The 27,256-nt window shown below is 38.4% G+C and overlaps 1 protein-coding gene across 1 annotated transcript in view; it reads left to right on the top strand.

Moving 5' to 3' along the window:
- The first annotated feature begins 594 nt into the window (after positions 1–594).
- The window catches only part of LOC125794051 (trinucleotide repeat-containing gene 6B protein-like), a 29,998-nt gene continuing 3,336 nt past the window's right edge, over positions 595–27,256 (top strand). The window contains exons 1-21 of the mRNA XM_049473456.1: positions 595–898; positions 4,308–4,395; positions 4,501–4,522; positions 5,817–6,149; positions 7,486–9,224; positions 10,319–10,586; positions 11,806–11,967; positions 14,099–14,277; positions 15,508–15,582; positions 15,673–15,825; positions 16,829–16,963; positions 17,068–17,190; positions 17,280–17,390; positions 18,112–18,292; positions 18,894–19,046; positions 20,420–20,572; positions 21,122–21,262; positions 22,174–22,263; positions 22,523–22,738; positions 23,808–23,875; positions 25,832–25,971. Of these exons, the coding sequence (XP_049329413.1) occupies positions 4,339–4,395; positions 4,501–4,522; positions 5,817–6,149; positions 7,486–9,224; positions 10,319–10,586; positions 11,806–11,967; positions 14,099–14,277; positions 15,508–15,582; positions 15,673–15,825; positions 16,829–16,963; positions 17,068–17,190; positions 17,280–17,390; positions 18,112–18,292; positions 18,894–19,046; positions 20,420–20,572; positions 21,122–21,262; positions 22,174–22,263; positions 22,523–22,738; positions 23,808–23,875; positions 25,832–25,971 (4,499 nt within the window). The 5' untranslated portion in view covers positions 595–898; positions 4,308–4,338. The remainder of the gene's footprint in view (positions 899–4,307; positions 4,396–4,500; positions 4,523–5,816; positions 6,150–7,485; positions 9,225–10,318; positions 10,587–11,805; positions 11,968–14,098; positions 14,278–15,507; positions 15,583–15,672; positions 15,826–16,828; positions 16,964–17,067; positions 17,191–17,279; positions 17,391–18,111; positions 18,293–18,893; positions 19,047–20,419; positions 20,573–21,121; positions 21,263–22,173; positions 22,264–22,522; positions 22,739–23,807; positions 23,876–25,831; positions 25,972–27,256) is intronic.

Below are 27,256 nucleotides of genomic sequence, written 5' to 3'. Positions count from 1 at the left end.
AAAGTACTTAAATATCCTCCATCTGCTTATTTGCCTCCAACAGCAGGTACAGATACCTCCCTCAGATGAAGTCTGCTGGCTAACCTTGTTGTGGCCTGTCCAGGGTTTTCAACCAACATAGCAAAATACTGTACTCAGTTTATATAGTAAACTGGCTGTTATCCATAGCTTTTGTTCTAACTACTCATATTCGTGCAGTTTAATTCTATACTATCTGCTGACTCTGCATTTTGTATATTTGAATGTTTCTTTTTTTAAATATTAAATGGCATAATTAATAAATCTAAACAATGCTTGTTTTGTGTTTTAACCTAAATAACTTCAGATAATTTTCTGATTAATTCTAATTCAGATCCAAAAAAAATGGTTGTTTTTGAAATTGAAATTATTTTCACAAATTTAAAATCAAAGTTTAAAAATCCGGTAAATGTAATTTAAGATTTTAATGGTATAAACAGTCAGTGTCTGGCTGCCCCTGTTGTGTTTTTTAAAAGCTGGTCTCCTCAGCGCCCCCTGTGGAAGGAGCGCGTCTCTGCAGCGCCCGCGGTGTTTTTAACCAGCCCCTCTCTGCACCGCCCCCCTGTGGAAGAACCCCGTCACTACACCTTCCGTGCACTTAGCCAGGAAGACTTCGGGCTGAAATGGCCGAATAACAACAATTCAAACGGCTTTAACAACAAACGCGTTTTAAACAGCCTGCTCGTTTATTTACCGCCTGCTCGTTTTTTTCTCACGTGCTTTTTTCTTCATTGTTTTCTTATCCTGCATATTCTCAAATGTGCTTGCAGCCTCGGACCTGGATGCACCGTGTTGTTTTTCGTGCATCTAACGGGGTTTTATCTGGCTGCACTAAGCTGCTGCTGCTGCTGCTGATATGCCATAGGTAACAACTCCCAAGGTAAAGTAGCTAGCGCTGCTGGTTAATTCATACGACGACTGGAATGGAAAATTAATGAATGCATGCTAGTTAGAAATGCGGGGAATTGGGGCGCTGTCGCGGTGAATGCACGGCTTATTACCGGGTTACTGAGCTCAGCTCGTCCGCCTGAGAGCCCGGAGCTGGAGCTCGGGCTGGAGTGGAGCTGAAGTTTAGTTTTGGTTCTTATGTTGTGGAGAGAGCGTCTTCTTGTTTGTTTACTGCTTGTTATTGTAGCATTCTGCCCCAGACCAGAACAGCGGATCTGACTGCTGACTGGTTTTAATGTTCTGTGCAGCACGATTAATTCGATTTGAGCGCACATGCACGAAGTAAATCGAATCTTTAAGCAGAAAAATTCGCTTTTGCAAAAACAGATAGGGATAATGATAACAGCTGAAACTATGGAGATAAATAACTGATATATTATGTGTTTTAAAATGCATTTCAGTTGGATTGAGATGAATAAACATGTTATAACTGCATTATAATAACCAAATTGAGCTGTTTTAACATTTTAACAGTCTCGAAAATCGCTTAAGCTAAATACGTCATCCCCCTGTTCTAGTTAGCTAAATAACGTTAGCTAAGCTAACAGAGTAGCTAGCTAACCTAGGTTAGCTAAACCACATATTTATCTAGTAGCAATAAATACTCATTTAGATCAGTTTTCAAACATTTTGGTTGGAAAGTAATGTAAATATATCCCCGTAAGTGTACAAATAAACGTGTCTAGCTACTCTATTTAGCGTTATTTATTATGCACGTTGGAGAGTGTTAGCTAGCTAGCTTGTTAGCATGCTAAGCTAACAAGACTAGCTAACACTTCTTGTAGATAATAAACAGTTGCAGCCAGGAAACATAACTTAGCTAATGAGCTAGGTTGTATTAATTGTGTGAATCGTTTCATAAATATTTAGGTTTGTTTTGCAGGTGTTTCTAGTTGTTTCTTTATAGAAATATTCTGTTTTTATCCTTTGCTGCTTCTAATCTAGCGGCTGCTCGCAGTTAGCTCGCTAGCTAAGCTAGCTATTAGTTAACCGTCAAATTTATCAGCGTTTTGCCGAGAGGCGAGGAAAGAAATAACATATTTGGCGTTATTAGATAATAAAAACTATGTTTGTGAACAGTTAACACTCGTACTTAACCCTATAAAATATTTTAGAGAATTTAATTTAAACCCTGGCTCGAAGCTAAAGTTGGAATTTTTCGTTCCACCTTAAATGCTGAAGTTCCCGACTGGAACTGCTGCACCGTTTAAGGTGGAACGGAAAATTCCAATAAGCAGCTCTTCTCTCTGGGATTAGCTTTCCATCCACCCACTTGAGCGGCTTAAACTTCACTCTGTGTCCAAGTGAGTTGAGCAGCCAGGGCTTATTTGGATCTCATTTGGTTGTGTCCTGAATTAGTCAATTTAAATCATTAGCTCTCATTCAGGCTCATTCAGGGTTCAGCGCACTGCTGGACCATAAGCCAACATTTATATCAAAATATATTTCTTAATTCTGGTCGATACGATATAAAAAAAGATATCAATGTGAACAGTATAGCCACTGACAATAGTTTAGTTAGTTAATCACACACCTATAGAGCTGGGTGATATGTTAAAAACGTTATACCACGATATTTAAAGACCTAAATACTGTTTTAAGGCGATTTTTAAATGGAATAATGGAGATTTTTACCTATAGAAGCTGAGAGGGAATCTCAGTTAATAGGATGAGATTTTCTTTTGGCAGAAACCTGTAAAGAACTTTATTATGTGGCAGTGGTTTTCATATTTTACACTTATCCTTAACTGAAATATAAGTAGGTTATGTTTGCTCTGTGTTTAACATAAAAGCTGCATGTAAGCTGTTTAGCGTTACTGTTAGTTAAATATATAAACTTAATTAAATGTAAAGGAAGCAATAGCTTTCACATCACTTGTTGCTGTTTACAAAAAATAAAAAACATAATCGAGAATCGCTCATATTTTAGGAAAATATCGAGATTCATTTTTTTGTTACAATATCACCCAGCCCTATTACACAGTATTTATTATGTTTTTACACTATTCTGCTAATTTAAAGGCTCTTTAGTCAGTGTATCATTTATCAGTTGAATTTTCTAAACATTTAACTTAATTAAAACAAATAGAAAATTGGATGTAAAAATTATAAACAACTTTTTTCCATTTAGTATACTAAATATATACTAAAAGGGATTTTAATTTAATTTTCTAGTTTTTCATTTCTGCCTGTTAAAATCAGGATTTAAAGGGAATTTTGAAAAAAAAGTTCATTTTTAGTTGTTTTTATTTTGGCATCTTGTAATAAAACCTGTTGGTTAAATAATGGACAATAATAAAACCAAAAATCCCATTTCTTCTTTACTAAACTAAATGAAAAAAAAAACTTTGGAAATTGAAATTGAATTAAAATAGTATTTTTAAAATAGTAAGTTTTGAATTTAATTAAATTTTTTTATTTTCCGAATTTAGCAGCCAGAAAACTGAATGAATAAACATTACATTGACACTCTTTCATGCATAGTACAGTGATTTTTATTCTATTTCTGCTGCACATTATCCAATTTAACACTATTTTTAAACTCTCTGTAGTGAAATGTGCAGTAATGACAGTTTCCATTTAGCACTGATGATATATCGTAAATATGCTTATTAAAGCATTTATCTATCTGTCTATCTATCTATCTATCTATCTATCTATCTATCTATCTATCTATCTATCTATCTAACAATATCAATGTAATTATAGTAATCTGTCTGTCTATTCATACATCAATTCAAATTCAGAAATTAAGCCTCTTACAATAATTTGGGTATTGACTTATTATTTAGTAAATGGACGAAATTACCTAAACACTGTTTTCAACCTTAATATTACTTAAGATTCACCAAAATTACAATTAGGTCTGGAACTGAAACCAAACATAATGAAACATTTGATCAAAGCCTAAACGCTGAACATGATTTTTGCAGGTTTTAAATAATTTTGTTACTTTTTCGTCATTGCTGCTTTTCCCTACACTAGTTGTGATTTGATCTTATTGTCAGTAACTTGATTGTTCAAAATAATAGTTTATAGTTTATTTAACTTTTCAGTCAAATAATTTCTTATTTTGCAGAATATTCATTGCATCCTTAAATACTACCCATTGTTTTCTTAGCAGAAGAGACCATTCGCGCGAATAAGACTTTAATAAAAAAGTATGCTATTGTTTAGCTGTAGCGTAAACTGGTCTTAAAATGGCAACTGTATCATTTATCACAATTATTTCTGGGACAGTAGATCATCCAGAACAAAAGGATTTTCATGACATATAAGAAAGAATAAAAATGTGCCCAAACACAAAGTTTGACAGCTTTGGGATGTTGTATCTGTTTCAGAGAGGAGTGTTAGGAAAGGGAACAGTGTTTCATGGAAGACCTCAGAAACACCAGAGAAGAACAAAGTCACCAGGAGCTTTCTCACGAGGTGTGTAAAAAAGAAATCAAAAAGAGTTTGATTCAGATGTGCAGTGATAGAAATGTTTTACTACAAATGACATACTCAAGACGTGTTTTGTTCGTCTTTTTTCAGGACGCTGAACAGACAATTAAAGGTAAGTAATTACCAGATCTGTAGTTGATGTTCTTGACATAACATCAGCAGTTTAAAGCACACAAATATCTGTAAATATGAAAGAATTAGTTTTTTATTATTGACATCTTCCCCTACATTTATGTGTGGCGTGTTTAAATCTTTGCAATCTTTGTTTATAATATCGGTCTTTGTACATATCATTTGGTCAGCAATGTTGGTTGTTTTGATAACCTGCTATTATATCTGTCTTGATAGAGTATTTGTATCAGTCATAATTCAAGAGGGCAAATGTGCTGATGAAGTATTTCCCAACATTTATGCTAAAACTAGCAGAAATTAGACGAACATGTGGAGAAAAAATCAGCTAAAACCCAGTCAAAGCAATAGAACCACAGATGTTTTTATGTTCTACTATAAATACAAAATGTCTACATGCAAAGGTACAAAATCTAAGTGGAGTAAAGGCTTCCAAAGGAGAGAACGAATCCATGCCTCTGTGTGTGTGTTTTCTGCTCTTTGAGATCATGATCTACCTGGTCCAGCTACACACGCATCTTAGTACTGCCCTCTGTAAATTTAGAGATAACAGATGCACTGTGCATGCAAGATGCTAACAGTGCAGATCAAATCGTTCGTGTGAAAGAGACCTTCCAAATATTCCTCCAACAAAAAACTCTAAAAGCATCACATCGTCCAACCCTTTTTAAAAATGTTAAAGATTGTTGCAGGATAGCCACAATGCTAACAGCTGGACTAGATTTGGAGCATATGTTAGTTGCGATGCTAACAGCCAACCTCAGCAGGATTAGAGCAGTAATGAGGCTTTGTAGGATTAGGCTAGTTTAGCCACGGTTTGAGGTTGGATCAGACAAGAAATAAATATAAATATGAATATAAATAATGAATATAAATCCAGAAAACTGGAAAAGTACACTAATACTATGAAGGTTTAACCCTGGACTGATATTTGTTTATTTATGGCAGTTATCTAGGTCATAAACATGTTATAGAAATTTAATAATCAATTATTACAGTAATAATGGGCTAGAGTGTTATCTGTCCGTGTCTAAACAGTAAGCCTATCTTAATCTCTACTGTTAAAGTATAAATGTTAGTCATCAGTGAAAAAATCTCAGGTTACTAATAAGTAATCACCTCAGGATTAATTGTTTGGTCACAAATCTAACCTTTTACGATTTGTCCTGTTTAGCTTGATGTCTCTTTGCATCTGTCTGTCTGGTCTCTGTCTATCTGTCTGTAAAAGTGGTTCAATGATGTCAATTTGACTGTATTTTAATTTTTATTTTTTTCAGAATTGACCTCTCCTCCGTCGGCTCAGTCCCCCAACCCCGTCAGCTGTGTGTCTCCCCGCACTGCTTCCTCTCCAGCCTCTGCCCCCTGTCCTGCTCCTGGGGGAACTGCAGCTTCCCCCGCGGGTGGGAACAATGCAAAGCGGACCACTGTGGCCAACGGACAGCCCCCCTCCGGAGCGTCTGCGCGGTTCATGCCCCGAGAAGTGCCCCCTCGCTTCCGTAACCAACAGGAGCCCAAAGTTCTGCTAAAGAGGGGTCAGCCACTAGTGGGAGACATTTCACTACCCATCCACACGGGGGAGCTCTCAAATGCAAACACAGTGCACTGCTCAGGTGGGTCTATAAACTATAACTCTAAGTTTACAGTACCTGAAGCTCTTCCAGAAAGAAGGAATGATGTGGCCCTAAAATAATATCAGATTATTTCAGTGTATATTTGCAATTCATTTCAAGAATATATTACTGCAACAAAAAAAATAAAAAAATGCCTTATATAGTATACCAGTTTTAAAGATTTAAAGATCTTTTGATGTTTGTCTATTTTGTAACTTACAGCAACTTACCAGTAACTTGTTACTTATAGTAACTCCTGAATTTGAATAAAATAATAATTATGTAACAAAACAGTTATTGTGTAAATACCCTTAAAGCTTCACAGTACACATCATAGACTGTTTTAATGAATTCTGCTATTATTACAATATAGATTTGGTAGATTAAATTGATATAGATTCTGATATATTGGGTATGATGCAATATCGCTCACCCCTACTCTCACCTTTTCATTATAAACGCTGGTAAAAATGCCTGAATATTTCTCTAGAAGAAAAAAAAGAATAGATGTGCAAAAATCTGACTACATTTATTTATTGTAACAATAGATTAACTCCTATTTATAAGCAGAAAAAATCTGAGGTGATCTGAGGATAATCAGATTCTGCTGTGGTGGGGCATCAACACAAAGGGGAGTCGGATTCTGACTGGAAGCTAGAATTCGTCACAGCACCTGGCAAAGCAACATGCATTTACATTTACATTTACATTTAAAGTATTTAGCAGACGCCCTCTTATCCAGAACGACTTACAACAGTGCTTCGATGTTACTTCAAATATCCAAAGCTAGTTTGTAGACTAGGATCAAGAGATACACGGAGCTTGATCATGTTTAGAACCCTAGGAATCTTTTTTTTTTTTTTGATTAGTTTAGGAACTGAAAAGATGTGTCTTTAGTCGACGTTTGAAGACGGCGAGTGACTCTGCTGTTCTGACAACCAGTGCAAGTTCATTCCACCACCTTGGTGCCAGCATAGAGAAGAGACGGGATGTTTGTTTTCTGTGTGTTTTGAGGGATGGAGGTTCGAGCCAAGCCGTACTGGAAGCTCTAAGAGCTCTTGGTGCAGATCTGGCTTTGACCATTGCCATCAAGTATGAAGGAGCTGGTCCGTTTTTTGCCTTGTAGGCCAGAGTTAGGGTTTTGAATCGGATGCGGGCGGCAACAGGAAGCCAGTGGAGGGAACGCAGCAAAGTCAAACATAACTAACATTCTACAAACCAGTCAATATGAAGTATAGAGATGATGACAGGATGTAGTACATTTCTTTAGTCCGCTCACTAAACTACAGTGTAAAATCAAAAATAAAGCCCTGTCTATGTGTACGTTCTTCCTCAGATTCTGATGTAGATCCTGCCTCTCCTCTCTCCTCACTGTCCTCTGCCACTTCGACTTATGCAAATTCCACATGGGGGCCGGTCTCCGGAGCCCCGTCCCCCTCTCAGGGAATGGATAAGGCTGTAGTAGTGGACGGCTCTGATCTTAAAGCGTGGCCCAGTATCGCAGAGGGCAGGAGGCAGCAGGAGCTTTCGGCCCAGAGCAGCAGTGCCTCGTGGGGGCAGGAGAGCGAGTCGGGGCTCAGTGGAGCCGGTGGGTCGTTTAGCCCCAGCATGATGTGGGGGCCGTCTTCTCAGGCTGATGCAGCAGATCGGTCATTCAGTTCGGAGGTGCTGCCCCCCGCTGGAGTGGAAGAGAAACCACGGGACTCCAGCAGCACTCCTGTGGATTGGCTTGACTGCAAAGATGTCACTGTGGCTGAGTCAAAGTCAGCCCACACTGCCTCCCACGAGACTGCCTTGATTTCAGACAGTGTGCAGCAGCAAATGCAGAGCCAGGACAGAGTCAATAGACTAGAACAAGAGGCAGGACCAAAACAAACAAGTGTTGCTGATGTTGCTGATGCTGCGGACTGCGCGGGGGCCTCACAGGTTCCTGCCTCCAATGACTTAAATCCAGCTGCCTCAAGAACTGATGGGTGGGGCAGTAGGGTGGATGCTGGGGTCAAGAGTGAAGGCACGTGGGGTGCTGGAGACAGCCGGGAGATGTGGGGAAGCGGTGGTGGTAATGTTAATGACAGAGGGGTATCTCAGGGAGCGTGGGGTGAAGAAGCAGGTGGACTAACCAAGAAGGCAGCTACAGCGTGGCCAGCAGGGGGCACCAGCGGGAACGCAAAAGACAGCTTTGCAGGTAGTTTACAAGACTCTCAAATGCTTGCAACCAACATCCAAACAGCAATGGATAATCAGAAAGCAGGGGCGGACGACAGGGAGGGTTCGGAGTGCGATTCCGTAGGACATGGAAGTGGTGAGGACACAGGGAAGCTCGGCACCCCGAAGAAAGCCCAAGCCACCCATACTGAAGTGGCCTTACAGGGTATGCTCACTCGGAACGACCTGGATCCCAGGGTGCTTTGCAACACTGGCTGGGGCCAAACCCAGATCAAACAGGGCGTAGCCTGGGACCTTGAGGCAGACAGTGGGTCAGGATGGACTGAGCATGCTAAACTTAATGCTAACTTAAACAGCGCTAACCTGCCTCAAAAGCCTCAAGAGGGCAGTCAGGCGAGGGTTGCCAGAAACCAGGGGTGGGGGGACACCGGGGGAGGTTGGGGGGAGCCGAGAGAAGAGAAGTGGGGTGGCGAAAGGGACGGAGAATGGCGTAGTCGACCAGAACAGGGTACTGTATCCAGTGGATGGGGCGAGGCCACGGAAGACGAGCGAGGCGGCAGGTGGGCTGAGAACAAGAGGGATAAAGGGGGTTGGGAGCAAGGGGGTGGAGGCGGGAGCAGAAGCGACTGGGGGAAAGGGGACACAGAATGGGGAGAGGAAAGGGGGGTAAAGCGAGGGAGTCAGGACGATGGTTCCTGGGGCAGTTCTGAAGAAGAGCGGCGGAGAGGGTGGGGAGGGAAGGACGTGGATGCTGGAGTCGGACAGCACCAAGGCTGGGGTGGAACACAAATACCAAACAACCAAACAGCACTGAAAGGCCCAAATCAGCAGCAGCAGCAACAATCCCAGGCCCAGACTGCACAATCCAGAGGCCCGCAAGACCCCAGGACTCGACCCGCAGGGCCTCAGGTAAGGGTGGGCTGCATGAAGAACATCAAGTAATTATTTGGAAATTTGTGATTATTGTCACAGATTATTGATTATTATCTGTCTAAATGTACTCTTATATTTTATTACTCGGCATCTGATATAACTTTTTTGGAAGAAGAAGCAAAGTTTTCAAACTGCTATTCTAATTTGGTATTCTGAGTATGGCTGTGATTAAAATTTTACATCCCGATATAGGCCACTTCATATTACGATAATGATATATATCACAATATGGCATTTGAAGTCAGTGAATGCGTTGACATGTTGAATTAACAGTAGTCAAGTAAAAGTATGTTTTCATATTTGTATATTTCTCTAAGAGACTTTGTGCAAATTGTGCAGAGGACACTGGTGCAGGATCAGGATTAAGAAACACTGTTTTATATGGTTAATGCAGGGACTCTTAAAATGAAAACCGTCAGACATAGAAAATACTGAAGTATTCATGATGGGAAGTGTACAAATTTCCATCTTCACTCACTGTCATGGAAGTGTACACTTCAAGCAAGACGCTAGGGTTTGGCACAAGAATTGGAACAGACACAACACTAATGCTTAACAGTGGCTGCTGGTTAAAAAAGCACACCTTTTGTATTTAACCATACGCATTCCAGCTCAGTCCTGTTTGGAGTTTAGGAAAACTATGTTAAAATGGTATTTGCAACAGCACACACGCACGGAGTCAGTGAATCAGTGCCCAGGCATGTTGTGTGTGTGTGTGTTTGTGTTTGTGTGCCACGGACCTGTTCCCCGTTCTGCTGTGCACTCACTTTTCTTTCTTTGTGTGGCAACAACAAGGCTGTTGTATTTTGCATCAATTGAGATTATAGAGTGTAATACAAATCAATAGACAGTTTTCTGTCATCATACAAATACATTATTATATCACACAGTCCTTTTTCAGAACCCTCTAAACAAAGTAAAAATTTTTATTCAAGATTCTTATTGTCATATGCACAATAGAAGCAAGCATTTACACTGTACAATGAAATTCTATATTAGGTATGTTTGGTATTTTAATATTACGCTATTACCACAATACTAATAGAATGTTGTTTTACTGCGTACCCTAGCCTCAGACCCAGAACCAAAGCTCAGGCTGGACATCCGGCCCCATCCCTCATGCGCCCACGGCTGTGGAGCCCAGTGGATGGGAGGAGCCCTCGCCCCAGTCCATCAGCAGGAAGTTGGAGATAGACGACGGCACAGCGGCCTGGGGCGACCCAGCCCACTACGACAGCAAGAGCGTCAATATGTGGGAAAAGAGTGGCCCCCCACAGCAGAGGGGTCAGACCACCCGGCCGGCCGCCACTGCCCCGACCAGCAGAGACAAAAACACAGGTACAGAATGAGCTACACAGTTTATAATGTAAAGGATATTTGATGGAGAGGGGCTGGCTTTACATTACATTACATTTGGCAGACGCTTTTGTCCAAAGCGACTTACAATAGTGAAGTACAAAAGTAATAGAAGTTTAGAGGTAAAAACATTTTTAGATAGGGCCTAAAGGAGGACAAAGGGAAATAATGGGATAGAGGAGTGAAGAAGGGGAAGAAGGAAAAGAGGTTAGAAGTAGTTAGTGTGTTAGAGGTGTTAGGAGAGTGAGTGCTCTTTGAAGAACTCTGTCTTCAGGAGTTTATTAAAGATAGTGAGAGATTCTCCTGATCTGGTAGTAGAAGTTAGTTAGTTAGAGGTGTTAGGAGAGTAAGTGCTCTTTGAAGAGCTCTGTCTTCAGGAGTTTATTAAAGATAGTGAGAGATTCTCCTGATATGGTGGTGAAAGGTAGTTTGTTCCACCATTGGGGAACTCTGTATGAGAACAGTCTGGATTGCTTTGTGTGAATGCCTTTATATCTGTGCTGATAACGAAGCTAGTAAGAAAATTTCCAATTAATTAAATTTAAGTTTAGAGAAGTAAAGAGAAGAAAATATTAAAGACATTACAAAAGAGATTTGGTAGTGTAAAAACATTGTTCATATTGTTGTTTGTTAAAATATAAAAAAACAAACAATAGATGTTTCATTTAATAAGGTTTAACATCCTAAGACGCGAACTCTTGCATGGCATGCGTTTTTTATTTCTCTCTGCTGTTTGGGCTAAATGGCACCTGATTAGTGTAAAAACAAAAAAATATCTTTTTACATGATGTAGTTTCTGAGAATGATGTGTAAAACTTTTATTTTGTGCCTGAACACAACAGCATTTTTTGCCTGAGTACAAAACAAAAAGTAGAAACAACAATTTTGCCCCTTTGAGCAATATGGTTTATTTGAAGTGTTGCTTCAACATGAAGACATTAAAAAAAACATAAAAAAACATAAAAAAAACAAAATAGAAACTGTAGTGTGTTAAACTCTTCTGCCATCACTAGGTGACAGTATAATGTCCTCATAAGAGGACACCAGACTTTTTTAGAGCTAAATTTAGTGTTGTGGTCTAGACAACTCAAAATGTGATATCCACACATGTGAACGTAATATTATATACTTTAAATATTACATGTAATTGTTTAATACTGTGCTATGGTCAGAAATTACCCTGTTTTTTGTGTTTCATTAGCCCCTGCAGGGTGGGATCGTGGTGGTCCTCCAGAACCGGCTGCGGATAAAGAAACAACAAGCTGGGGAAAAACGTTTGATGCCCCGTCAGGTTGGAGGGACTCTGAGGATTCTGGAAAAGGGGGAGGATGGGGCGGCTCCCACTCCAATTCAGCCAAGTCTGGTAAGATTGACCCCATACATCTAACCAAAAGGGGTCCAGCCCTGTTTTTGGATTTTACAGCAGTTATACAAACCTGATCCGGATTTGATAGACTAAAATAGGGCTGCAGCTATTATTTATATATTTATAAATAATTTATAAATATATTGTTTATAAATTATTATAGATTATTTTAGTATTCGAGTACTCTACTAAAAAATAGATTTGATTTATCGAGTAATCAGATAAAACATTTTTGCTTGGTTAAAGAGCAATTAAAAAAAAGACACAATAGAACACAAGACATTTCACTTAATAATGAATAACCAATTGTTTTTTTTTTTAATAAATAATATATATTTTAAAATTCACAACATACACTTCCAAATGGCAAATACAAATGAATAAAACACAATAAAAATGAATACCACAAGTAGGGTGTGCCATCATATCGTACGCGATAATATCGCCAACATTTTTGAATATCGTGAACGATATTATACCCTGAAATATCGTGCCATAACACTCACCCCTAATTATCACAGCAGGGTCCTACTTTTTTGCTGTTTAAGCAAAAGTAAAATTCACAGATTTCTTATATGGAGATATTTGAAGATATTTGGAGTGCATTATTAGTATCATGACATCCTGGATAATTGACTTCTGTTAAAAATCTGCTAAAATTCTTGTATGTTTTTTATATCTCAGTTAGGGGTGTGCTGTATAATATTGTATACAAAAAATAAAATGTAAGTTTTGTTTTGTTGCAGTAGTGTATTTTTTCATAGTGTATCATTATCGCGATAATACCATGAAATATCGTGATATTATTTTATGGCCATATCGCCCACCCCTAACCACAAGTAAGAAATATCTTTAATTACATTACTTTCAAATTTGGATTTCTTGTAGGTATCAAATTTTGGGTATTAATCAATAAAAAAGCATAATCATTGGCTTTGTGTCGTGCATCTTAGCTTCTGAACAGCAGAGACGTTGCCAGTTCTGGATAAGCGTTCTGCATTCTTTACCACCAAGTCAGTGGATTCTCCTTCTTGGACATGGGATGCGCTCTAAAATATATCAGGACCTGTGGAATAATTGTGACATCAAAAGTATTTAAAAATTGGTTTTTTTGATTATTTACATTTTGGACTACTTGGGTCTAATTTAGGCCTGGACAATATATCGATATCGGTATTTATCGTGATAAGAAATGTTTAAAAAACGGTGATATCATTTTTGTGGCATATCGATTATTTACAGAATTTTCACAGGCCGTATCTCGGCCGCACTTCGCTCCACACCTAAAACCTCCCGCGATGAAGCTAGGCTGCGCTCTGGTCCGCACCTATAACCTTCCGCGATGAAGCTCTTTGATCTGTTAAATATGTTTACAAAAGAATAAAAAGCTCTGCCTCTGTTGTAATGTAAAGTTATTTATATTGGTAATATATATATAGGTTATAGGTTTGTGTTTGACAGAGATGTCATGTTTTTATTTTGCTACATGCAAATAAAAGTGAACATTGATTAATTCTGACCATTTATTATTTCTAAAGTATTATACAGTTTTTTGTGAGAGGAGGCTTTAAAGACTTAAATTAAAATTTCAGACATTAGTGTACAGATATCCATTGCAGGGATTCTTAGCAGTTTTTCTGAGGCCTTCAAAGTATTTATATTGATATCGAAATTATATCGTATTGACCGAAATTAAGGAATATATCGTGATAGAAACTTTGGCCATATCGTCCAGCACTAGTCTAATTACATCACTAAGACTAATAATACAGTAGGTTCATGACCATGCCTTTATGAACGCTAAGATTGACACCTACTGCATTGGGGCACATTAGGCACTAGTGGTAATTAATATTTTTTTCCAATAATATTTCATCCAACAAATAAGAGACAAACACGTGTCAAAATAAAAGTTGTGAAAATACCACGCTCTGAGTTTTTAAATTAAATAAACAATTATTTGGGCACAGAAAATAATTCTTATCAATTTTTTTTAATTGAGTAACTCGATTTACTTGAGTAATCGGTATATCCCTAGACTAAAACATTGCTAAAAGACTGGATCTTTGAGTGCAGGTAAAGCCTAAAATGCATTAATCCGTAGCTGCTGCACTGTATTTCTCCTTAGGTTCAAAGTCTATGCAAGAAGGCTGGGGTGATGAAGGCTCCAACAGCTCACGCCACAGCAGCTGGGAGGAGGAGGACAGTGGTCCTGGTGTGTGGGGTGGCAGGGGGCCCCAAGGTGGCTCCTCATTTACTGCTGGAGGGTGGAACCAAGGCCAGGGGGGCAAGAGAATTTGTGGGAAGGTACGTGGCAAGATCTTAGTCTTAGTATAACTCTCATGATTTTCAGTCATCTGCTTTTCTCAGTTGAAATGACTGATTTGTGCTAATTAAAACGATCAATTAGCATTAAGTTGTCTTTTTTGTTTTTATTTTCAACATTATGTTATACACTGGGATTTAGTGTAACAGGGTTACCATATTTTTCGTACTACAAGACACACTTATAATCCTTTCATTGTCCCAAAAATCATCAGTGCGCCTTATGTATAATTTTACCAGTCAGGTTGTAAGGAGCAGTAAAGCCATTTCGCTAAAATACAGTTTTAAAAAAGTTCCAGTTTAGTTCTCCAACAGTATTAGCATAAGCTGCAAAATGCGCTAAATGCTAGCTTATTGGTCTTCCAGATGTGAGTATTATAGAACTGGAGCCAGCTAGCACTGCTGCAGCAGTATTAGCATTAGCTGCTAGCTGCACTAAACGCTAGCTTTTTGGCCGTCCATTTGTGAGTATTATTGGCCTGTAGCCTGCTGCTAATCCCAGCTAGCACTCCTGAACCAGCATTAGCACTAGCTACTAACCGCTAAGCACTACCCTTTCGCTATGTTAAAACGAGCTACATGGGGCGAGCCGCTAGCTAATATCGCCCTGGCTTACCAGAAGACTTAGGGTTCCACAGTGTAGCTCTGTCAGGTGGCATTAGATACTAGCAGCTAGTGGTTAGCCGCTAATTCTAGTACTCCAGCTTTTGTGGAAATCTGTAATTCTAAGCTTATTGTAAATAAACAAAAGAGCTTTAATTACACAAATAAACAGTTTTAAGAAGAGAAATCTGCGTAGATTAATATCCAGCGCTCGCTTAACTTTTCTGACTCATCTGAATTCTTTTTTTTTAAATACATTTTACTTAATTTAACTAAATACTTTAGTTTACTTAACCAAAAAATAGATGTTTATTGATCGTGCGCCTTATAATCCGATGCACCCTATGTATATAAATAGACCAGGAAATAGATGTTTATTAATAGTGCGCCTTATAATCCGGCCTTATAGTGCGAAAAATACGCTGTTTAGTACGTTATTACCCCATTATTACTGAGCTGCAGATCAGTTTGATTTAATTGGGATTAGAACCCTTAAATTTGCAGCAGTATAAATCAGGTAAGATTAGATGCCATATGCTGCTTTATGTTTTTACACACACCACAGATACATCAACACAGACCTTTCTGACATGTATTTATTTTACTTAGGGTCCTCCGAAAGGGAACGGGGGAGACTCCTGGACGTCTCCAATGTCGAGACAGTTTTCAAACATGGGGATTGCGGTAAGATCACAGCTCATCACCTCAAGGATAGATATGAGAAATGGTTGATGTGGTGTCTAATATCTTATTCTTGTCTCTGTTTGCGATTAGGATGAAGAGGCCGGCGGTGCCTCAGACAGACCCCGGAGAGGGATGAACGACTTTAATGGAGAGATGAGGAAGGGAGGAAGGGGAGGAATGGCCTTCCGCTCACAGAGCTCCAAAGATATGGGCCCTGGGGAGACGGGACCCTACTATGATAAGGTACAATGAATAAAATATTTTTACTGTGTTAGGGAATCATAGTTAAGAGAAGGCCACACTGAAGGCCAGGCTGACTTAGCCTACAATTTACCCCAGCACATATTGCAAAGAACTGGTTCTTTGACCCATAACAACCCATAGCAACACTTAGGGGGCTTGAGGAAATTGAAAAGCAACATTTTAATATTCATACATAGCTTATGCCAGTGCTTTCAACATGACATAAACAGTTTATGAACGAAATCTAAAGTCTGAAATGACATAAGGTTTATTTTCTTACCCAGCATGTCCAAAACATTATGCTTAATGAAGGTGTTATAAATAAAACAAAAAGTAATGCAACTAATGTGTGTTTTTCGTGAGTAGGTACCTGTTTTATACTGTGTTATATCTGAAGCAAAGGTTCATCACTTTAGTTTACGTGCATCAAATAAAGGCATTAAGATTTAGTAGATTCGGTTTCAAAGGGCTAAAATGTGTTTATAGGCTAAACCTGAGAAATTCTGAAGGAGCATGGGAAAGGAGGCAGAGGTAAAAGGCAGCTGGTGTCGCTCTATAAGGGCCCTATCGTACACAGTGTGCCACTGCCTGTTTAAAACCCTGACAACAGTAAACACTCAGCCGCCCAATCCTTAACCAATCTTAACCATGCAGGAGTGCCTTGTGAACTGCCCACTGTCCGCTCGTTAAACACACACACACAGAGACACGCTGCAGAGCAAAAACCTGACTTTTAACTCAGTATTAAATAGAATAAAGAGTAAAATAACATTGCTGATTGGTTTATTTGTTTTATTATGCCGAAAACACACCCATGTTTAATTAAGAGAATTGGTACATGCCTTTTGCACAATTTAAGCTGCATTTTTTTGAGGTGTATATTTTGTGCCCTCACGAATACCAAGCCTAAAATAGGGTCCTAAAAGTGTGGTTAATAGTGTTAAGTGGGTAATTAGGTTAGTATTTATTGAGATCAGGATCAATCATGTGCCTTGTTTTGTAGACGGGGGGTCACGGTGTGTTTGGCGGCGGTGGTGGGATTCCTCAGTTAAGAGGAATGCAGCAGCCTGGTGTTCACCCCATGAATCCTTCCCCCGGGATACGAGCACAAGTGCCTCATCAGTTCCTCCCCCCTCAGGTGACTTGTCATGTTATAGTGAATGATCAATGTTATGGTTTACTGTACCTTATTATTATGGTTTTTCCTCCATGATTACTACAGTGGGTGTGTTGTGTCTGTAGGTTTCAGGATCCATGCTGAAGCCGATGCCTCCTCCCAGTGGAGGCATGTTCCCCCCACAGCTCTCCCCTCAGCACCTGGCCATGCTCAGTGGCATTCCCCCACAGATGCAACAGTTTCAGCTGGTAAATATCACTGCTCTATAGCACATAGTCCAGAAACATACAGTGAATATAATATTTACAGTACAATTTTCTCTCTCCCTCTCTCTCAGGCCTGTCAGCTTCTCTTGCAGCAGCAGCAGCAACAGCAGCAACAACAACAGCATTTCCTTTCTCAAAGGAAGTTTCCTCCTCCTCTGCGTCAGCAGCATGACCCACAACAGGTACACACCTCTCAACGTTCATCCCAAATTACAGAGACTTTAAAATATAAAGAAAACTTAAAGAAAATATAAAAGAAAAGAATACTGTCATTTCTCACTTGATTAAATCATCCTTTGTTGCCTTTGTACATCCTTAACAAAAAAAGTTATGACAGATGCAAAATGCAAATTTAAAAAAAGCACATTTTCTTATATTTTGTTTGACTTTTATATGCAGACAGCACGCGCACAAAATATTTCATGTTTTATCTGCTCAATTTAATTTTAATTTTTTTATTATATATATTCCAGCATTGTAGGCCTGCAACACATTTAAAGGTCTCTAATATAAATAAATGCCATGTGAGCCGTTTTTTGTAAAAAAAAAAAAAAAGACTCTTACCTCTCTGGAAGCCCCAGAGTCTGCTCTATATTATAAAGTCTGACGCAAACGGTGCCCGCTTTGACCGGCATTCTGTCGAGTTGTGCTACCTTGTCATACCGGACTCTTTAAAAGACAGAATCAACCGTAGATCCGATTTAAACCTATAGTTACTTACACAAGATTCAACATTAACAATACAAACATACAACTCAGAGAGACCTATTTTATTTTACAAAGATAACATTTTAGTGGAAATATACCTTTAAAGAAAAGTTGGGACGGTATAGGATTTAGCACTTTGTAATGCTGTCATTGTTTCAACATTCTTCAACATTCTCTCTCTCTCTCTTCACTCAGTTGGCCCGAATCATGGCCATCCTTCAGCAGCAGAGACAGCAGCAAGGCGTAGGGGGTGCTAAACTTTCCCCGTCCCACCTTGCAGGGGTTGCTCCCAAACAGCCTGATGGACCCCTCCTCCACCCGGCCATGGGGGGCTCTCTGGCTGATCTACACCCTAAAAGCCCCAACACCTTTCCTGGTCAGTGGGTAACATCACTTTAGGTCAGGGGTACTCAATAGGCAGTCTCTGTTCCGGGTCCAGACTTACAGTAAATAAAGTTTAATTTATACAAATCTCAGAGAGAGAAAAAACTCTTAAATTAAGGCTGGTTCTACTGCTGGTGCAGAGTCCACAGTGTGCTAAATTTATAATGAACCCACGCACACAATAAGTACAAAACCCAGAGAACACGGAGGCAAGAACCTCACAAACCAGTTCAGAATTACCAGATAAACAGCTGTTATTGTACTGTTAAACTGCAGTCTTTAGTCCCTGTAGAAAAATACTGTCAATAGAATAGGACTCTCTAAAGCAGATAAACATATTAGCACCATTTCCAATGCCTGTCATGGGTTAGAGGGGTATAAAGCCCCTAGAATTGAGCTGTGGAGCAGAGAAACCCTCTTCTCTGGAGGGCTTTTAGGATGAGTTGGGTAGTCTGGGATTAGGTGGGAAGGTGATCATCCAACATACTGATCTCACTACTTTTCTGGAGTTTCTAAATCCAATCAAATTTTACAGCAATGCTTCACATTCTCCTTTTACCCCTGAAAAAACAATCCTCTCTTTGTGTGAGCAGGATTTGGCTCAGGGCCGGAGTTGGAGTCTGTGATGGGCGGGCCAGTGGGCGGTTTGAAGGACGCAGGTGGATCGCAGTCTCGCTTTAAATGGATGATGGAGGCAGGACACCCTCTCGCTCCCTCTCCCCCAGATCCCATGCTGCACAAAAATGGTAAAATTAGTAATGACATCATCTCTCATTCTCTCACTCGTGTATTCACATGTTTAATTATTAAGTGATGTAATCTAGCACTTTTCAATAGGGCCTCATCAGTTCAGCTGATTGATTTAACCCTACTGCTACTATTAGGGTTTTAATAATCTATATACAGTCATGTTTATAAATTTGTGAAAGTAACAATGATATATGTATAAGTCATTACAATATTAGAGTAAATGGATTATTATTGGAGAATAAGGGTGCCTCTAGCCTGGATACAAGATGAGATACGGTTAGGCAAGCTCCCAAAAGTACCCTCTGAGAGCCAATTTACTTGGCTGAGGGATGAACACTTTTACTCCCTCTAGAGAAGGGGTATTTAATTAGAATTCAGTATGGTCCAGTTAGAGAACATTTCGACAGGCCAAGGTCTGGACCGATTTCTAACTTGTGTTATGATTCATAAGAATATATAATAAATAAATAATAATAATAAAATATACCTCTCTGGCCAGTATTTGTTTACATTTCTACCCTGTCTCTCTCTCGTGCTCTGCCTGTTCTCATTTTTCCGCTCGTTCTTGGTCTGCACAGATCTGATTGGCAGAGGAGAGTGTTTGGTGATTTTACACCACACGTGATTGGTCTCTGAGTTCACTGCACTGCAAAGCACGTATACAATTAAATACTTCTCAGTAGTTCATCAGTTTGGGTCCGCATCAGACAACATTTGGGTCCGGACCCGGACCGCAGTCCGCCTATTAGTGACCTCTGCTCTAGAGGCAAGGCCATGTGTCTAATCAGACCTTATCTACAATCATTTACATATCTGCAGAGGTGTCAAGTAATAAACTACAAATACTTTGTTACCTTACTTTAGTAGAAATATTAGTTATCTATACTTTACTAGTAATTATTTTTCAAACAACGTTTTACTTCTTCTTCCACTACTTACATTTACAAATAATTATTTAAACTTTCTACTCCTTACATTTTAAAATAGGGGTGGGGGCTTTTACTTGAGTAAAAAGCATGAGTTCTACAGAAGTATTTTAAACCCTTGTAATGAATGTGAATACTATTCACACCCTTGCATATCTGCCTAACACAATTGTATGCTGAATTATGCTATTTGTATGCTGTATGCTGAAGTTTTGATCATTATTTTTTTTAGAGAGTATATATATGTATATAAGAACTTTATAAACACGTATCAGTCGAGGGGAGTAAATCTGTTCAATAAAGATGTCTGGTTCTAAAGTCAGATTTATTAAACCAAGTTTTAAAACATATATTTTATACACATATAAAAGCATGATTTTATTTGTATTTTTAAAAAATAGTTTTCTGAACTCGGAATGTATAATTGTCTCTTGTGTGCGTAGGTCTCCTGCCCGGGCCGATGAAGCTGCGGGGCGACTCCCCGTATTCTCAGTATGATTTGTTGGGGGCAGAGACTCTGGGCATGACTGACAGCTGGCACAGAACGCCTGGTGGCAAACTGGGCGCCACACCTGGCACCCCTACCTGGCCACAAGGTAATATTTACATGTCTTACACACAAACACACACTGTCTAATACAGTAATACAGTATAAAGCTTGTGTTTTTTGTAATCGTGCTTATAATGAAGACTGAGTGTTTAGTTATATTATGAGTAGTTAGATATAAAGAAGAAATAATTTGTAATATTTTGTTATGTGTTAACAATTCATAAGGTTAATACACTGACACCAAAAAAAGCTCACATTTTAATATTTCCTTGGACAATCTTTAGCTTTGATTGCTGCTTTACACACACACTGTAGCATTGTTTCGATAAGCTTCTGCAATGTCACCAGATTTTTTTTAGTCCAGTGATCTTGTATTCATGATGGTAGAGTCCATCCCAAAGATTCTCACTGGGGTTAAGGTCTGGACTCTGTGGTGAACAATCCATGTGTGGAAATGATGATCTCATGCTCCCTGAATCTCTCTTTCACAATTCCAGCACCATGAATCCTGACATTGTTACCTTGGAATATGCCCGTGCCATCAATTACTGAACAAGTATGTGTACGTGTGTGTGTGTGTGTGTGTGTGTGACAGAGTTCCAGCCAGGTGTGCCATGGAAGGGTGTTAAGAGTCCTGATCCCGATCCTGACCCTGATCCCTACATGACTTCCAGCAGCATGCTGGCATCACCCGCGCTCAGTGATACTGACCACCAGCTACTGCAGGACAACACAGGTACACACACACCTGTACACAAGCTCATCTTCAAATCCAAACTGACTTCCAGCTGAACATTATGATAGTTGGGGTTTGTCTGGTAATAATCTGTGACTAGTGGTGTAGGGTGTTGGCTATTTACTACTCCGTTGATCAGTTTCAGCCCTGACCTCAATAAGCTGTAGAGGGCCAGATGAAGCACTTTAAATATTGGATTTTTTTTCTTTTTTTTTTTGTAAAATTCAAGTCTCGTTATATTATCGGTTATTTTTGTGATATGGGTTTGGTTATAATTTAATGTAATTTACAAAGCCCTGAGTGGTGCTCTGTGACATCCAAACTAGCAGTGTTGGCACTGGTGTGATTACCTATATAAAATCAATGGTTTCAAATTGTTTTCAGCATTTGTTATAATAAGGGGTGTGCCATATTGTATCATATGCAATAATATCGCCAACATTTTTCAATATCATCAACAATATTATACTCTGAAATTTCGTGCCGTATCACCCAACCACTAATAATCACATCAGTGTACTACTTTTTTTGCTGTATTTAGCAAAAGTAAAATTCACACAGAGTATTGTTATCCTGAAAATACCATGAAATATTGCAATATTATTTTATGGCCATATCACTCATCCGTAGATATAATATCTTTAACCAAAAATATAAAAATAAAAGTGTTTTGTGTTTTTTTACAATCGCCAAATAATGTTTCCATTGTAAAATGAGACAAATTGTATCAAAACAAAATGTAAAAATATATGTTCATAAATTGATTAATGTGATTTTAGCACTTTTTTAGTAAACTTTTCCCACCTCGGATCTGTGGCAATGAAATATGACAATAAATAGAGAGTCTGAATAAGTGTTTTAGTAAGGAATCCTTGTGAAAGCCTCCAACACTCTCTCTGTTTCTCTCTCAGAATCGAACCCCTCCCTGAACACCTTACTGCCTTCACCTGGTGCCTGGCCCTACAGTGCCTCAGAGAACCCCCTCACCGCACACAACTCGGGTGAGTAACTATTTCTGTTCAACATTTAAAAAACAAATGCATTTTATTAGCATATTGGCATATTGTTGTGTAACAGTCACTTTTTTTTTAAATAATTCATATTATTGAAATAGTAAATTTTAATAATAAATTACTGCTATTGACAGTTATTAAGTTAACAGTACATTACCTCAAGTACAAGATCAGACTGTAGCTTTTATAGAACTTGTATATTTATTTTTATATGATCCAAATCACAGTGCCGTTCTGTTGTCTTTAGCTAAATTCACGGACTACAAGTCCAGCTGGCCCCCTGAGCCAATCGGACACAGCAAGTCATGGAGGACCAATCGAAACAGCTCCCACCTGCCACGCCCCCCTCCGGGTCTGACCAATCAGAAGCAGCCGTCCTCATCCCCATGGTCAGGCACAGGCCCTCGAATGCCCAGAGGATGGGGCCCAGGGGGGCGGAGCCAAGACTCTCCATTTGGTACAGGTAGATTTTCGATCTTTTGAACTTTTTCACCCTTCAGGAAGATGTTTCTGCTTTTGCATATCTTTATACTGTTCCATATTTTATACTTATCCAGTTATAATGTATATCAACAAACTCAACACAACTTCGGATATTAGCCCATAAACAACCTTGAAAAACACTTCTATAGACTAGAATATGAGATATTAGTCCATAAACACCCTTGATAAATACTTCTGTATACTAGAATTTGAGATATTAGTCCATAAACACCCTTGATAAACACTTATATACACTAGAATACAAGATAATAGTTCATAAACACCATTGATAAACACTTCTATACACTAGAATAGGAGATATTGGTCCATAAACACCCTGATAAACACTTCTATACACTAGAATAGGAGATATTGGTCCATAAACACCCTGATAAACACTTCTATACACTAGAATAGGAGATATTGGTCCATAAACAACCTTAATAAACACGTCTACACACACTAGAATAGGACACATTAGTCCATGAATACCTCGGTAAACACTCTTATACACTAGAATAGGAAATATTAGTCCATAAACAACCCTAATAAACACTTCCAAACACTAGAATAGGAGATATTAGTCTATAAATAACTCTAATAAACACTTCTATACACTAGAATATGGGATATTAGTCCATAAACACCCTTGATAAACACTTCTATACACTAGAATATGGGATATTAGTCCATAAACACCCTTGATAAACACTTCTATACACTAGAATATGGTATGTTAGTCCATAAATAACCTTAATAAACACTTCTATACACTAGAATATGGGATATTAGTCCATAAACACCCTTGATAAACACTCCTATACACTAGAATACAAGATATTGGTCCATAAACACCCTTGATAAACACTTATGTATACTAGAATAGGAGATATTAGTTGATAAACACCCTTGATAAACATTTCTATACACTAGAATAGTAGACATTAGTCCATGAATACCCCAGTAAACACTCATATACACTAGAATAAGAGATATTAGTTCATGTAACATTGTTTCCCATGACTTTTCTTTCTCGTTTAATCATTCAGAAACTGCATGGAGTGGTGGTTCATCTGCAGGAAGCTCCTGGCTACTGTTGAGCAACCTCACCCCTCAGGTATGGGGGAGGAGATGTTTATTATACGTGGTAAACTGTTAATGGATTCACCTGTTTACAGAAGTATTGGGACACCTACTCATTTATTGTTTCTTCTGAAATCAAAGGGTTTAAAAAGATCCTGCTTTTATTGAAGTATTTTAACTAGATTTCAATAGGATAGGCCTGCCGCCAATGCTGCTTAAAATTGTTTTAGGATTAGAGGAAGGTTTTTTTTCCATTTTGAGAGGATTAATTTCAGTTGCTATATTTGTGGCAGCCCTAGTTAAATTACATATGGTAGCACATGTTAATGTAACAAATATATATCCAGTTAACTATTATTGCATTTTATACCATATGAATTTTATAAATTTATGTTTATGAAATGCAAAACAAACTACCAGTGCAGTGACACTGTGATGCAGGACATTTTCTCCATTGTGGGATAGATAAAGAATTATTTTCTCGTAACATATAATTAGTGGTTTAAAATAAAATAAATTTAAAGTTGAATTAAGGTACTGAACAGTGTCAGTTATATTAATGAAACTTAATGAGACTAAACCACAGTTTCACATTTAAAATCTAATTTAATTCTTTAATTTATTAATGAGTTAGTATTAACTGTCTGCCAAACACAGACAGTAAAATCATGTGGCACACAGAAAATAGTGATTACACATTAATAACTAGAAGAAGCTAGTCTGGGGGGAACGACTACAAACTGAGGTGAGTGCCCGGAGTGTCAGGAGGACGGGCCCTGTATGCAAATAGATAGTGTCAGGAGCCAATGGGAAAGATGGAAGATCCAATTTAAATCTCAAATAGGTTGAGTAATATACGAATATGCAGTTTCTCTCACAACAGACTTTTACGACAGACATGTTGTAGGTAAATTGGGTCATTTTGTAGGTAAAAAAGGGTCTTTGTCTTGCATAAATTATTATGTAGGTGGCAATGTTTACTTAGAAATATGCAATCAGGTAAAATTAAATCAAAATTGTTTACTTTTAGATTAAAAAAAGATCTGAAGTGAAGATCTTCAAATAAAAAATAATTTTAAATCTGTTTTCAAATAGAGCGTATCAAACATGTTATCAGATCTTAGTATCAGTGTTATAAAGGTGGAAGTGTGCAACATCTACACAGTAATTTTCCAAATAATAATTTAATGCTGTAGGTTTAAAATGAACGCTATTGGTCGATTTCCTGGAAAGAAAAGTCTTTTTGTTTCAATGAAAAATTAGTTTGCAAAATACTGTGTAGTCCAAGACTAGGCTTAGTCCCTGTTTGAGGAAATTACCAAATTATTTAATAATTGTTTAACCCTTGTGTGGTGTTCGGGTCTGTGGGACCCGTTTTCATTTTTCATCAAATGATACTAAAAAAATATTTGTTCTAACTCAAACTCATTGGCATTGGCTCATTTTTTGTGAAAAACATATATCAAAACACATTTTTGATAAACACACACTGTACACACCCCCCCCCACACACACACACACACATTTATATTACATACAGTATGTTTGGCCAAGGGCTAATAAACATTGCTTCATTTGTAAATTTGAAACTAAACAAATGTTCTACTCATATCTTGAGTTTAATTCATTTTCTTTTACATTTTATTAAAAAAAAAAAAAAAAAAGAGTAGCACTTTTTGAAAGAAATGTAACATAAGAAAGGTAAAGGGCAAATATTAACCATGTAAGCTGTTTATATTGCTTGCAATTTAGGTGAAGCAAGCATGTGTAAAGCATTTTAATGTAAAATTGCTTAATTTTGCTGAATTAAATACAAGTAACAAAGTAAACGAGTAACAAAAAAATTAACAGTAGCATTGTTGAGTTTACACTGACAAATTTACTCTGTACTGTTACACATTCACACACTCACTGTTTTTGTCTGATATTCTCTCCTCTGTGTGTGTGTGTGTGTGTGTGTGTGTGTGTGTGTGTGTGTGTGTGCGCACAGATCGACGGCTCCACTCTGAGGACGATTTGCTTGCAGCATGGTCCTTTGATGACCTTTCACCTGGGTCTGACGCAGGGCAGCGCTTTGATTCGCTACTGCAGCCCACACGAGGCGGCCAAGGCCCAGACTGCACTGCACATGTACGCCTGTTGACCTTTTATCTTTCAAATGTTAAATAGTCCATCTCTAAACAGTAGGAGTAACCTCTGTTTCAGTGCCAGTTTTCAAAATCACTCATCCACTTCTCTTTTCCAGCCAAGACTATGGGCCAATCCTCTTGTTTCTACCCCTGCCCTTTGTTTTCGAGTGTAGCCTTAGAACAGAGTTACAAGGGAAAGGGGTGAAATCCTCCCCACAAGAATTTGGAAAACCTCTCAAGCACTTGATACGGATATAAAAAAGGTGGAACGCTGAAGTTTGGCAACCTAGATGCTGGATAACTAGTTAACCTTTGGGCTTTATTGTATGTCTTCAGAAAGGTGGAGATGGTGCCGCATTGTATTATTATTTTCCATTGCTTAATCACTCATGTCATGAGGAGCCTACATTAGCTTTTATTAACTTTTACTTTAATTTATTTTTCCACTTTACCGTAAATGTGGAGGCTCTGCCATCTGTCGCACCATTTAAGGTGGAACAGAAAAGTTAGCTAGCTAGCTACTGAGACGAATGCTTGGTATGAAGGAAAACAAGGAAACAAAAAAAAACTTAAAGGAGGACTCCAGTGTGAAATGGACTTTGGGTGCATTAAAATGTGATAAAAAGTACTTATCTTTATTGAGTAGCCCTCCTCCACTCTCCTGCAGCTTTCAGAGATACAGTATTTTGTGCACTTTGCCCAAAAAAGTTTTTTAAAATTAGTAATATGGGGTATATTTTGCCTCTGCAGATAAATCGCTTTTTCCATTATTTAGCCGCAAAGTTGCTTCACACCTCATTGGTGGAATCCGGAGAGCTCTGACATTTAAAACGAGGCATTTAAAACTTTAAAACAGCACAATAAGTTTATTAAAAGCCACTGTTTACATCCCATAGTGTAGGTAAATCTCCGGGCGCCGACATCTTAAATTTAAGTCACAATAAGTCAACCGTTGAGCACGAATGAATAGGTAGGATAGTTGAGCAGATTGCAAAATTAATTCCTTGGAAATGCATGAATTCCAGCTGTTGCTAAAAATATCTGGTTACAGTCGATATTAGAATGCAAAGAACCAACAACAGATTACATGAACATAGCTCAAAATGTTTTACTATTCGTGCTTAACAGTTTTAAAATTCTAAATGTCTCGTTTTAAATGTCAAGGCTCTCCTGATTCTACCAGGTGTGGAAAAAGAGATTTATCTGCAGGGTAAATATATTTATATTTATATATTTATATGCCCTGTGTGACCCATTCTAAAAGCCTGTTTGGGTAAAGTGCGGAG

The sequence above is a fragment of the Astyanax mexicanus genome, unplaced genomic scaffold (genome assembly GCF_023375975.1).
Source record: "Astyanax mexicanus isolate ESR-SI-001 unplaced genomic scaffold, AstMex3_surface scaffold_38, whole genome shotgun sequence".
Lineage (NCBI taxonomy): Eukaryota > Metazoa > Chordata > Actinopteri > Characiformes > Acestrorhamphidae > Astyanax > Astyanax mexicanus.
The sequence above is the reverse complement of the archived record's forward strand: the minus strand, read 5'-3'. Positions and strand labels throughout refer to the sequence as shown.